This window comes from Pleurodeles waltl, chromosome 5, assembly GCF_031143425.1.
Source record: "Pleurodeles waltl isolate 20211129_DDA chromosome 5, aPleWal1.hap1.20221129, whole genome shotgun sequence".
In the NCBI taxonomy this organism is placed as follows: Eukaryota; Metazoa; Chordata; class Amphibia; order Caudata; family Salamandridae; genus Pleurodeles; species Pleurodeles waltl.
The window spans coordinates 15,293,507-15,306,847 of record NC_090444.1 but is presented as its reverse complement, the minus strand read 5'-3'; the positions used below and the strand labels follow the sequence as shown (position 1 = coordinate 15,306,847).

The 13,341-nt window shown below is 46.1% G+C and overlaps 1 protein-coding gene across 2 annotated transcripts in view; it reads right to left on the bottom strand.

Annotated features, from left to right (window-relative positions):
- The window catches only part of LOC138295280 (zinc finger protein 436-like), a 140,568-nt gene that overhangs the window by 55,575 nt on the left and 71,652 nt on the right, over positions 1–13,341 (bottom strand). Inside the window, exon 4 of one of the 2 annotated variants that reach the window (XM_069233476.1) lies at positions 12,686–12,802. The exons of the other annotated variant lie outside the window; for it this stretch is intronic. Coding sequence (XP_069089577.1) covers positions 12,686–12,802 — 117 coding nt within the window. The remainder of the gene's footprint in view (positions 1–12,685; positions 12,803–13,341) is intronic. 2 annotated transcript variants of the gene reach the window in all.

Genomic DNA, 13,341 nt, shown 5'->3' with positions numbered 1-13,341 from the left:
AGTGCTTGGTAACTTCTGCACAGTGTGATATGAAAATATACTATCTCTCTTGGGTACATCCAAGCACAGAACAATCTTTTTTCCCTCTGAATCTCCCAACATTTGCAACCCCAAACACTTTTTTCATCAACATTTTTGCCAATAATTAAAGCGTTCCTCTGTCAAGTAATATTATCCGGTTGGATCTATTAAAATAATTTGTTTGGAAAAAATCTGGGACAACCAATGGGCAAGGCCATGCAAATCTCCCATTGTGTAAAATTAAATATTTCTCTTTGGGTAGTTGGCCTATAAATGAAGTAATTCCACAATTATGAAAATAGAACGTCTCTTTAGAACTCTTAGCATCTTGAGGAGGATCTTAATTGTCTAATTAGGCATATGACAAATTGTTTAATGTGTTAATCCCATGAATTTACAAAAAGATCTGATGTTCCAATGTCATCGAAGTAAATTCTCAAAACATAGGGAATTTCAATCATCTCAGTTGGACCCAAAATCCCAGTACGTTTTCCCAAAGAATGAGTGTGACTCTTCGTCCAGTGAGAAGAAATATATGGTTGCAATTCCTGAACCACTAAAGGTGGTGTAAAACCTTCATGAAGAAAGTGCCCTAGCACATTAAACAAAATAGTTATTAACATGGTCACAGGAAGGCCTTGCCTTTCTCTGATATACGATCATGGTGGGGAGAAGTACCTATCACTGCCCCAACAACAAGTAAGAATCCCTCTGTAACTTTGATTCTGGAAGTTGAAATTTACGCCTCTTCTTGAAGAGCACAACCATCATATGTTGGGCTCATCTTCACCTACAAGGGAAATTTCTTCCACTAACATAATTTAAGTTGTAGCAGATTATTTTTGCGGAGGTGGTGCACACAACGTCACAGTAGTAGCAAACATTGTTGAAGTTGCAACGGGTTCAAATATTGAAGATGTAACTTGCACCACATCAGAATTTGCATTTGCCATTGGGTGTAAAGATGAAGACACAGCTCGCTCACTAGTCTTAGACTATGGCTGTTTACAACTCTACTGTATTCTTCTTGGGGAAATTCCTTTGTAGGAAGGGGGCTATACAGGCTTTCAGTGGAAGCACATTGGCAACAGTGGTGGGCCACTGAATAGAATCAGCCACACAGTATTTCTCTGATGTGACCGATCAACATCTTCCTGTTTTTCTTCACATTAGACAGTGAAGGTAGGAGTACGGTTCATGTGACTTCTACACTCAAGAACTGGAACAGGTGGTCAGTACAACAGTCCAGAAGGCCTTTCGACTGGAAACCATTCTTTATGAGGTCTCACAGTTTTGAGAGCCACCCATCAGCAGCTTTGTTTTTTTAATTTGCTATCAGAGTCCAACTCTTTTACAATGGAAAGCAAGTTTCTAACTTCTTCTATTTCCTGAAGTGATTGTGGTCCCCATAAGATGGTGTCTACCAAATCATATTTTGACTCTACCTGTCCTCTAGGGAGAGCACGATTAAGAACAAACATAGTTGAACAAATATTTATGGACACTGCCGCCATATAAAACCCACCTAGGTAAACCATTTAGTGCTCACTAAACCCCATAAGGTTTAAACAACACCAATCCTGAATCCAAAACCTTGCCATCAAGACTTGAATCAAACGTACTCACTGTAGGAGGCTGGCCTGGCTTATAGTGGGCACCTAATGGTACTTACAGCTTGTGCCAGGTCCAGTTATCCCTTATTAGTAGGTTAGTAGTGTTCTAGCAGCTTAGGCTGATTGTGGTAGCTATAGCAGAGCAGCTTAGGTTGAACTAGGAGACATGCAAAGCTCCTACTATACCACTTATATCATATAGCACTATATCATAAGAATCACAATACTCAGAGTTACTAAAAATAAAGGTACTTTATTTTAGTCACAACGTGCCAAAAATATCTCAGAGGTTATATTCCCTTGGGAGGTAAGTAAAATACACAAAATGTACACACAAACCAAAATCAGGTAAGTAAACAGTTGGAAAAGTAGTGCAAATACTGTAGAATACAATAGGATTCAATAGGCCTAGGGGCAACACAAACCATATACTAAGAAAGTGGAATGCGAACCACTTAGGGTCCCCAGGCCTAGTGTAGTGTGTAGAGGGTCACTGGGAGTGCAAGAAAGCACTAAGGGTGTCCAAGATACCCCACCCCAAGACCCTGAAAAGTAGGAGTAAAGTTACCCTACTTCCCCTGAAACACACAAAAGTCGTGATAGGAGATTTAGCAAAGACCACAAATGACTGCAAAGCACTGAAGACGGATTCCTGGACCTGAGGACCTGTAAAGGAAGGGGACCAAGTCCAAGAGTCACGAAAGTGTCCGGGGGGACAGGAGCCCACTAAACCCCGGATAAAGGTACAAAATGGCTGCCTCTGGGTGGAAGAAGCTGAAGATTCTGCAACAACGGAAGATGAAAGAAACTTCTCCTTTGCACAGAAGATGTCCCACGGCGTGCTGTGGGATGCAGAGTTGTTTCTACGCAGAAAGACCGCAAACAAGCCTTGCTAGCTGCCAAGATTGTGGTTGAAGAAAAAGGGTGCTGCCCGGGCCCAGGAAGGACAAGGAGATCGCCACTTGGGTGAGGAGACAGAGGGGGCGCTCAGCAACACAGAGAGCCGACGCAGAAGCAGGCAGCACCCGCAGAAGTACTTGAACACGGGTTCAAAAAAACTGAGCACGGCGGTCGTCTAAACACTACAAAAGAGGGTCCCACGAAGCCGGTGGTCAACTCAGCGAGTTGAGCAATGCAGGACGGAGTGCTGGGGACTTGGGCTGTGCACGAAGAATTCCGTGCAAAAGTGCACAAAAGACCTAGCAGCTGCAGTTTTACGCAGTACACAGGATTACTGTCCGGCGTGGGGAGGCAAGGACTTACCTCCACCAAATTTGGACAGATGGACCACTGGACTGTCGGGGTCACTTGGATCCAGCTCCTGTGTTCCAGGGACTACGCTTGTCACAATGAGAGGGGACCGAGAGGACCGGTGAAGCAGACGTTTGGTGCTTGCGTTAGCAGGGGGATGATTCCTTCAACCCACAGGAGATTTGTTCTTGGCTTCCAGTGCAGGGCGAAGGCAGACAGCCCCCAGAGCATGCACCACCAGGAAACAGTCGAGAAAGCCAGCAGGATTAGGCGCTACAATGTCGCTGGTAGTCTTCTTGCTACTTTGTTGCAGTTTTGCAGGCATCCTGGAGCAGTCAGCGGTCGATCCTTGACAGAAGTCGAAGAGGGAGATGCAGAGGAACTCTGGTGAGATCTTGCATTCGTTATCTGAAGAGAAGTCCACAGGAGAGACCCTAAATAGCCCTCAGAGGAAGATTGGGCACCTAGTCAGGTAAGCACCTATCAGGAGGGGTCTCTGAAGTCACCTGCTGGCACTGGCCACTCAGAGGCCTCCCTTGTGCCCTCACACCTCAGCATTCAAGATGGCAGAGGTCTGGGACACACTGGAGGAGTTCTGGGCACCACCCCTGGGGTGGTGATGGACAGTGGAGTGGTCACCCCTTTCCTTTGTCCAGTTTCGCGCCAGAGCACGGGCTGGGGGATCCCTGAACCGGTGTAGACTGGCTTATGCAAGGAGGGCACCATCTGTGCCCTTCAAAGCATTTCCAGAGGCTGGGGGAGGCTACACCTCCCCAGCCCTTAAAACCTATTTCCAAAGGGAGAGGGTGTAACACCCTCTCTCAGAGGAAATTCTTTGTTCTGCCTTCCTGGGACTGGGCTGCCCAGACCCCAGGAGGGCAGAAGCATGTCTGTGGGTTGGCAGCAGTGGTAGCTGCAGTGAAAACCCCAGAGAGCTGGTTTGGCAGTACCCGGGGTCCATGCTGGAGCCCCGGGGATGCATGGGATTGGCACCTCAATACCAGATTTGGCATGGGGGGACAATTCCATTATCTTAGACATGTTACATGGCCATATTCGGAGTTACCATTGTGAAGCTACATATAGGTATTGGCCTATATGTAGTGCATGCGTGTAATGGTGTCCCCACACTCACAAAGTCCAGGGAAATTGTCCTGAACTATGTGGGGGCACCTTGGCTAGTGCCAGGGTGCCCTCACACTTAGTAACTTTGCACCTAACCTTCACCAAGTGAGGATTAGACATATAGGTGACTTATAAGTTACTTAAGTGCAGTGTAAGATGGCTGTGAAATAACGTGTACGTTATTTCACCCAGCCTACAGTGGCAGTCCTGTGTAAGAATTGTCTGAGCTCCCTATAGGTGGCAAAAGAAATGCTGCAGCCCATAGGGATCTCCTGGAACCCCAATACCCTGGGTACCTAGGTACCATATACTAGGGAATTATAAGGGTGTTCCAGTATGCCAATCAGAATTGGTAAAAATGGTCACTAGCCTGCAGTGACAATTTTAAAGGCAGAGAGAGCATAAACACTGAGGTTCTGGTTAGCAGATCCTCAGTAACACAGTTAGGCAACACACAGGGAACACATACAGGGCACCCTTTATGAGCACTGGGGTCCTGGCTAGCAGGATCCCAGTGACACAGGCAAAAACAAACATACATACAGTAAAAATGGGGGTAAAATGGCAGGCAAGATGGTACTTTCCTATACTCAGACAGATTTCAAAAGGATTAGGTGAAAAAATAGCAGACATACTCGCCCAGCAGACAAACGCCACAAAGGTGGATGCAGCACAAATTTGTGAATGAAAGGTATGAGCTGCTCCAATTGCTGCTATGCAGTGCAAATCTTTTTTGACTGCTCGAGCCTGTCAATCTTCAGCAACAACACCTACAGGACTCCACAAGAAAAATCAGCGGCAACCAATATGTAATTAGATTTACTCACTGCTGACTATAACATAAAAACAACATTAAGCTTATCAGATATGCTAAGAGGAGTAAGTGCTGATAAATGTTTCATTGCTGTACAGATACTTCTTTTTTCTCTGCATTCTTAAGCAAATATCAATACAAGCATTGCTACTGCAGAACTGATGCAGCAGCACCAATGCCAGCGTGGGCAGAAGTTAACCCTTCATATGCTGCCCTTATGAGGCCAAAGCTAGCTCACTCATTATGTATGCGTCTATCCCCAATTCCAGGGAAAACCCCATAAGGACATTGAGTTTGGTGTGAGTATATGTATATTTAGTGGGGCATCCATCAATACACTTTTCTCCTTTTAATGTTGCCTTTATTGCCTATAAAACATCTGCATTGACCTTTGCTTATGATTGAGTTACTGTAGTATCCTAAAAGGTCTGCAAAGCCACAGGAAAGCCTTGCCTTTCTCAGTTTCTCTTAATATGAATTCCTTCACTTTTATTGGTCATAGTGTACATGCTGTACACGGACCAAAGGAAGCATGTCCTGAAGGGTAGACACCTTTCCCCAAAGCTGTTTAGCCTTTATTGAGTTACCTTTTGAGCATTGTCTAAGGCAAGACCTAAAAAGGGGAGCACAGGCCTAAGGCCATCACCTGATGAATAGAAGTCTTGTCAAATTGGCAGGTACCCCAGTTTTACAAACATCTCACAAATTAAGCATTCTCAGTATCCACAGAAATGGGTTTCACTGAAAGATCATATTTCATTTCCTTGAAAAAAAGTATGTATTAGAAAACCAATCACTTAAAGGGATAATCTCTGTCTGGTCCAAGAATCAGTGGACTCATCACTTCACCCAACTTCCCGGGTTTAGAAGTTAAACTTTTCATCAATGTTCACAGGGGTTATTGACCAAAAATACCCATAAAATATTGGATCTTTCCATGGCATAAGAAAAATGATGAACAAATCCACCTCATGACAGACATCTTGAAGCATTGCAATAATAAGAATCTTAAATCAATAGTAATTTTCCAGTATAGATGCTGGGGCAGCCAAACTATTAAATGCACCCTATTGAAAAAGGAAAGAGACTCACTGGGCAGAGGGACTACGGCACACAATAATGATGAACACAAATTCTCATGACCCATTACAACAAGACAAGACGTTCTACAAGACTTGGCAGCCATGGATAGAACATCTGATCAAAACAATCAATTAGCCTACTACATCTACGAGCTCCATAGCAATTTGACTAACTGGAATTAGGAGCAGACCTAACTGTAACATACTGTGATGGCCTTAGTGAGGAGAGGACCTCCCTTTACATCCAGAAGTGTACACTGTCCAGAGTGATGACGGAGGGAAGGGTGGTGGGATGGGGAAGGGAAAATGTTTATTTAAGATTTTGATGATGGATTTAGTCTATCCCATGTTAGGTTGTCTTTTGTTACTTAACTCACACTGCCAGTAAGACAGCGTGCCAGTGTGCCGAGACAGTGTTAAACACTGCCAGTAAGACAGCGTGCCAGAGTGCCGAGACAGTGTGTTAAACACTGCCAGTAAGATAGCGTGCCAGAGTGCCGAGGCAGTGTGTTAAACACTGCCAGTAAGATAGTGTGCCAGTGTGCTGAGGCAGTGTGTTAAACACTGCCAGTAAGACGGCGTGCCAGTGTGCCGAGACAGTGTTAAACACTGCCAGTAAGACAGCGTGCCAGAGTGCCGAGACAGTGTGTTAAACACTGCCATTAAGACAGCGTGCCAGAGTGCTGAGACAGTGTGTTGAACACTGCCAGTAAGATAGCGTGTCAGTGTGCTGAGATAGTGTGTTAAACACTGCCAGTAAGACAGTGTGCCAGTGTGCCGAGACAGTGTGTTAAACACTGCCAGTAAGACAGCGTGCCAGAGTGCAGAGACAGTGTGTTAAACACTGCCAGTAAGACAGCGTGCCAGTGTGCCGAGACAGTGTTAAACACTGCCAGTAAGACAGTGTGCCAGAGTGCCGAGACAGTGTGTTAAACACTGCCAGTAAGACAGCGTGCCAGAGTGCCGAGACAGTGTGTTGAACACTGCCAGTAAGATAGCGTGTCAGTGTGCTGAGATAGTGTGTTAAACACTGCCAGTAAGACAGTGTGCCAGTGTGCCGAGACAGTGTGTTAAACACTGCCAGTAAGACAGCGTGCCAGAGTGCAGAGACAGTGTGTTAAACACTGCCAGTAAGACAGCGTGCCAGTGTGCCGAGACAGTGTTAAACACTGCCAGTAAGACAGTGTGCCAGTGTGCCGAGACAGTGTGTTAAACACTGCCAGTAAGACAGCGTGCCAGAGTGCCGAGACAGTGTGTTAAACACTGCCAGTAAGATAGCGTGCCGAGACAGTGTTAAACACTGCCAGTAAGACAGCGTGCCAGAGTACCGAGACAGTGTGTTAAACAGTGCCAGTAAGACAGCGTGCCAGTGTGCCGAGACAGTGTTAAACACTGCCAGTAAGACAGCGTGCCAGAGTGCCGAGACAGTGTGTTAAACACTGCCATTAAGACAGCGTGCCAGAGTGCCGAGACAGTGTGTTGAACACTGCCAGTAAGATAGCGTGCCAGAGTGCCGAGGCAGTGTGTTAAACACTGCCAGTAAGATAGTGTGCCAGTGTGCCGAGACAGTGTGTTAAACACTGCCAGTAAGACAGCGTGCCAGTGTGCAGAGACAGTGTTAAACACTGCCAGTAAGACAGCGTGCCAGAGTGCCGAGACAGTGTTAAACACTGCCAGTAAGACAGCGTGCCAGAGTGCCGAGACAGTGTGTTAAACACTGCCAGTAAGACAGCGTGCCAGAGTGCCGAGACAGTGTGTTGAACACTGCCAGTAAGATAGCGTGTCAGTGTGCTGAGATAGTGTGTTAAACACTGCCAGTAAGACAGTGTGCCAGTGTGCCGAGACAGTGTGTTAAACACTGCCAGTAAGACAGCGTGCCAGAGTGCCGAGACAGTGTGTTAAACACTGCCAGTAAGATAGCGTGCCAGTGTGCCGAGACAGTGTTAAACACTGCCAGTAAGACAGCGTGCCAGAGTGCCGAGACAGTGTGTTAAACACTGCCAGTAAGACAGCGTGCCAGTGTGCCGAGACAGTGTTAAACACTGCCAGTAAGACAGCGTGCCAGAGTGCCGAGACAGTGTGTTAAACACTGCCAGTAAGACAGCGTGCCAGAGTGCTGAGACAGTGTGTTGAACACTGCCAGTAAGATAGCGTGCCAGAGTGCCGAGGCAGTGTGTTAAACACTGCCAGTAAGATAGTGTGCCAGTGTGCTGAGGCAGTGTGTTAAACACTGCCACTAAGACAGCGTGCCAGTGTGCCGAGACAGTGTTAAACACTGCCAGTAAGACAGCGTGCCAGAGTGCCGAGACAGTGTGTTAAACACTGCCAGTAAGAAAGCGTGCCAGTGTGCCGAGACAGTGTTAAACACTGCCAGTAAGACAGCGTGCCAGAGTGCCGAGACAGTGTGTTGAACACTGCCAGTAAGATAGCGTGTCAGTGTGCTGAGACAGTGTGTTAAACACTGCCAGTAAGACATTGTGCCGAGACAGTGTGTTAAACACTGCCAGTAAGACAGCGTGCCAGAGTGCCGAGACAGTGTGTTAAACACTGCCAGTAAGACAGCGTGCCAGTGTACTGAGACAGTGTTAAACACTGCCAGTAAGACAGTGTGCCAGTGTGCAGAGACAGTGTGTTAAACACTGCCAGTAAGACAGCATGCCAGAGACTTATAAGTTACTTAAGTGCAGTGTAAGATGGCTGTGAAATAACGTGTACGTTATTTCACCCAGCCTACAGTGGCAGTCCTGTGTAAGAATTGTCTGAGCTCCCTATAGGTGGCAAAAGAAATGCTGCAGCCCATAGGGATCTCCTGGAACCCCAATACCCTGGGTACCTAGGTACCATATACTAGGGAATTATAAGGGTGTTCCAGTGTGCCAATCAGAATTGGTCAAAATGGTCACTAGCCTGCAGTGACAATTTTAAAGGCAGAGAGAGCATAAACACTGAGGTTCTGGTTAGCAGATCCTCAGTAACACAGTTAGGCAACACACAGGGAACACATACAGGGCACCCTTTATGAGCACTGGGGTCCTGGCTAGCAGGATCCCAGTGACACAGGCAAAAACAAACATACATACAGTAAAAATGGGGGTAAAATGGCAGGCAAGATGGTACTTTCCTATACTCAGACAGATTTCAAAAGGATTAGGTGAAAAAATAGCAGACATACTCGCCCAGCAGACAAACGCCACAAAGGTGGATGCAGCACAAATTTGTGAATGAAAGGTATGAGCTGCTCCAATTGCTGCTATGCAGTGCAAATCTTTTTTGACTGCTCGAGCCTGTCAATCTTCAGCAACAACACCTACAGGACTCCACAAGAAAAATCAGCGGCAACCAATATGTAATTAGATTTACTCACTGCTGACTATAACATAAAAACAACATTAAGCTTATCAGATATGCTAAGAGGAGTAAGTGCTGATAAATGTTTCATTGCTGTACAGATACTTCTTTTTTCTCTGCATTCTTAAGCAAATATCAATACAAGCATTGCTACTGCAGAACTGATGCAGCAGCACCGATGCCAGCGTGGGCAGAAGTTAACCCTTCATATGCTGCCCTTATGAGGCCAAAGCTAGCTCACTCATTATGTATGCGTCTATCCCCAATTCCAGGGAAAACCCCATAAGGACATTGAGTTTGGTGTGAGTATATGTATATTTAGTGGGGCATCCATCAATACACTTTTCTCCTTTTAATGTTGCCTTTATTGCCTATAAAACATCTGCATTGACCTTTGCTTATGATTGAGTTACTGTAGTATCCTAAAAGGTCTGCAAAGCCACAGGAAAGCCTTGCCTTTCTCAGTTTCTCTTAATATGAATTCCTTCACTTTTATTGGTCATAGTGTACATGCTGTACACGGACCAAAGGAAGCATGTCCTGAAGGGTAGACACCTTTCCCCAAAGCTGTTTAGCCTTTATTGAGTTACCTTTTGAGCATTGTCTAAGGCAAGACCTAAAAAGGGGAGCACAGGCCTAAGGCCATCACCTGATGAATAGAAGTCTTGTCAAATTGGCAGGTACCCCAGTTTTACAAACATCTCACAAATTAAGCATTCTCAGTATCCACAGAAATGGGTTTCACTGAAAGATCATATTTCATTTCCTTGAAAAAAAGTATGTATTAGAAAACCAATCACTTAAAGGGATAATCTCTGTCTGGTCCAAGAATCAGTGGACTCATCACTTCACCCAACTTCCCGGGTTTAGAAGTTAAACTTTTCATCAATGTTCACAGGGGTTATTGACCAAAAATACCCATAAAATATTGGATCTTTCCATGGCATAAGAAAAATGATGAACAAATCCACCTCATGACAGACATCTTGAAGCATTGCAATAATAAGAATCTTAAATCAATAGTAATTTTCCAGTATAGATGCTGGGGCAGCCAAACTATTAAATGCACCCTATTGAAAAAGGAAAGAGACTCACTGGGCAGAGGGACTACGGCACACAATAATGATGAACACAAATTCTCATGACCCATTACAACAAGACAAGACGTTCTACAAGACTTGGCAGCCATGGATAGAACATCTGATCAAAACAATCAATTAGCCTACTACATCTACGAGCTCCATAGCAATTTGACTAACTGGAATTAGGAGCAGACCTAACTGTAACATACTGTGATGGCCTTAGTGAGGAGAGGACCTCCCTTTACATCCAGAAGTGTACACTGTCCAGAGTGATGACGGAGGGAAGGGTGGTGGGATGGGGAAGGGAAAATGTTTATTTAAGATTTTGATGATGGATTTAGTCTATCCCATGTTAGGTTGTCTTTTGTTACTTAACTCACACTGCCAGTAAGACAGCGTGCCAGTGTGCCGAGACAGTGTTAAACACTGACAGTAAGACAGCGTGCCAGAGTGCCGAGACAGTGTGTTAAACACTGCCAGTAAGACAGCGTGCCAGAGTGCCGAGACAGTGTGTTGAACACTGCCAGTAAGATAGCGTGCCAGAGTGCCGAGGCAGTGTGTTAAACACTGCCAGTAAGATAGTGTGCCAGTGTGCTGAGGCAGTGTGTTAAACACTGCCAGTAAGACAGCGTGCCAGAGTGCTGAGACAGTGTGTTAAACACTGCCAGTAAGACGGCGTGCCAGTGTGCCGAGACAGTGTTAAACACTGCCAGTAAGACAGCGTGCCAGAGTGCCGAGACAGTGTGTTAAACACTGCCATTAAGACAGCGTGCCAGAGTGCTGAGACAGTGTGTTGAACACTGCCAGTAAGATAGCGTGTCAGTGTGCTGAGATAGTGTGTTAAACACTGCCAGTAAGACAGTGTGCCAGTGTGCCGAGACAGTGTGTTAAACACTGCCAGTAAGACAGCGTGCCAGAGTGCAGAGACAGTGTGTTAAACACTGCCAGTAAGACAGCGTGCCAGTGTGCCGAGACAGTGTTAAACACTGCCAGTAAGACAGCGTGCCAGAGTGCCGAGACAGTGTGTTAAACACTGCCAGTAAGACAGCGTGCCAGAGTGCCGAGACAGTGTGTTGAACACTGCCAGTAAGATAGCGTGTCAGTGTGCTGAGATAGTGTGTTAAACACTGCCAGTAAGACAGTGTGCCAGTGTGCCGAGACAGTGTGTTAAACACTGCCAGTAAGACAGCATGCCAGAGTGCCGAGACAGTGTGTTAAACACTGCCAGTAAGATAGCGTGCCGAGACAGTGTGTTAAACACTGCCAGTAAGACAGCGTGCCAGTGTGCCGAGACAGTGTTAAACACTGCCAGTAAGACAGCGTGCCAGAGTGCCGAGACAGTGTGTTAAACACTGCCAGTAAGACAGCGTGCCAGAGTGCTGAGACAGTGTGTTAAACACTGCCAGTAAGATAGCGTGCCAGAGTGCTGAGGCAGTGTGTTAAACACTGCCAGTAAGATAGTGTGCCAGTGTGCTGAGGCAGTGTGTTAAACACTGCCACTAAGACAGCGTGCCAGTGTGCCGAGACAGTGTTAAACACTGCCAGTAAGACAGCGTACTAGAGTGCCGAGACAGTGTGTTAAACACTGCCAGTAAGAAAGCGTGCCAGTGTGCCGAGACAGTGTTAAACACTGCCAGTAAGACAGCGTGCCAGAGTGCCGAGACAGTGTGTTGAACACTGCCAGTAAGATAGCGTGTCAGTGTGCTGAGACAGTGTGTTCAACACTGCCAGTAAGACAGTGTGCCGAGACAGTGTGTTAAACACTGCCAGTAAGACAGCGTGCCAGAGTGCCGAGACAGTGTGTTAAACACTGCCAGTAAGACAGCGTGCCAGTGTACCGAGACAGTGTTAAACACTGCCAGTAAGACAGTGTGCCAGTGTGCTGAGACAGTGTGTTAAACACTGCCAGTAAGACAGCATGCCAGAGTGCCGAGACAGTGTGTTAAACACTGCCAGTAAGATAGTGTGCCAGAGTGCCGAGACAGTGTGTTAAACACTGCCAGTAAGATAGTGTGCCAGTGTGCTGAGGCAGTGTGTTAAACACCTCCAGTAAGATAGTATGTCAGTGTGCCGAGACAGTGTGTTAAACACTGCCAGTGAGATAGTTCGTCAGTGTGCTAAGACAGTGTGTTAAACACTGCCAGTTGGATAGTATGCCAGTGTGCCGAGACAGTGTGTTAAACACCGCCAGTAAGACAGTGTACCACTGTGTTGAGACACTGCGTTAAACACTAGCCGCTGAGGCCTCCCGGTAACGCATCCAAATCCCAGCAGAGGCAGCTAAGTGTGTTGTTCTATGGAGGTGGATAATAGTTACATGAAAGACTTTTGAGGAGCACAGACACTCACCTGTGAAGAGGTATCTGTCGAAGTCGGTTTTCTCCAAACAGAGGCCACTTTTGCCATCAGAGTTGTGACCTTTTTTCCACTGCAAACGACTGTCCGTCTGGGTTGCAGCACAACCTACTAAAATGAAAACATACATGTACACTGGGCTAGCTGGTTGTCACAACTACACAGCCCCTTGTGGGATCACCACCAGTGGCATCTGTTACAACCTGGATGGACCTCCTCCAGAATGAAGCTGTCCCACACCAAGAGGGCCTGAGCCATGTGAAGCCTAGAACTAAGGAAGACAGCAAACAACTACTCATGTGTGTCAAATACACATCTGAGCAATCAAGCAAAATCAATACAAGTGACTCAAACAGCTTAAGTTGAAAGTAGTTACTTTACCACAAATGTAAAAAATCTGTAGATATAGTTGCCGTAAAGCAATCCTTTCAAGGCTGCTCTCAATACAGGAGCTAAAAACAATAATCAACCCCTGTCCACTGCTTTCTGCCAGACAGGTAAACAGAACACACTGTGATGTGATTTGATTTCAGCGACATATTTGGCCAACCTTGCAACAACTGTCAGATAGCTCCAATGAAATAGGCATCAATTGCTTCGCTCACCGCCCTGATCCACTGCTGTCCGGTGCTGTCCAGTGCTGTCCAGTG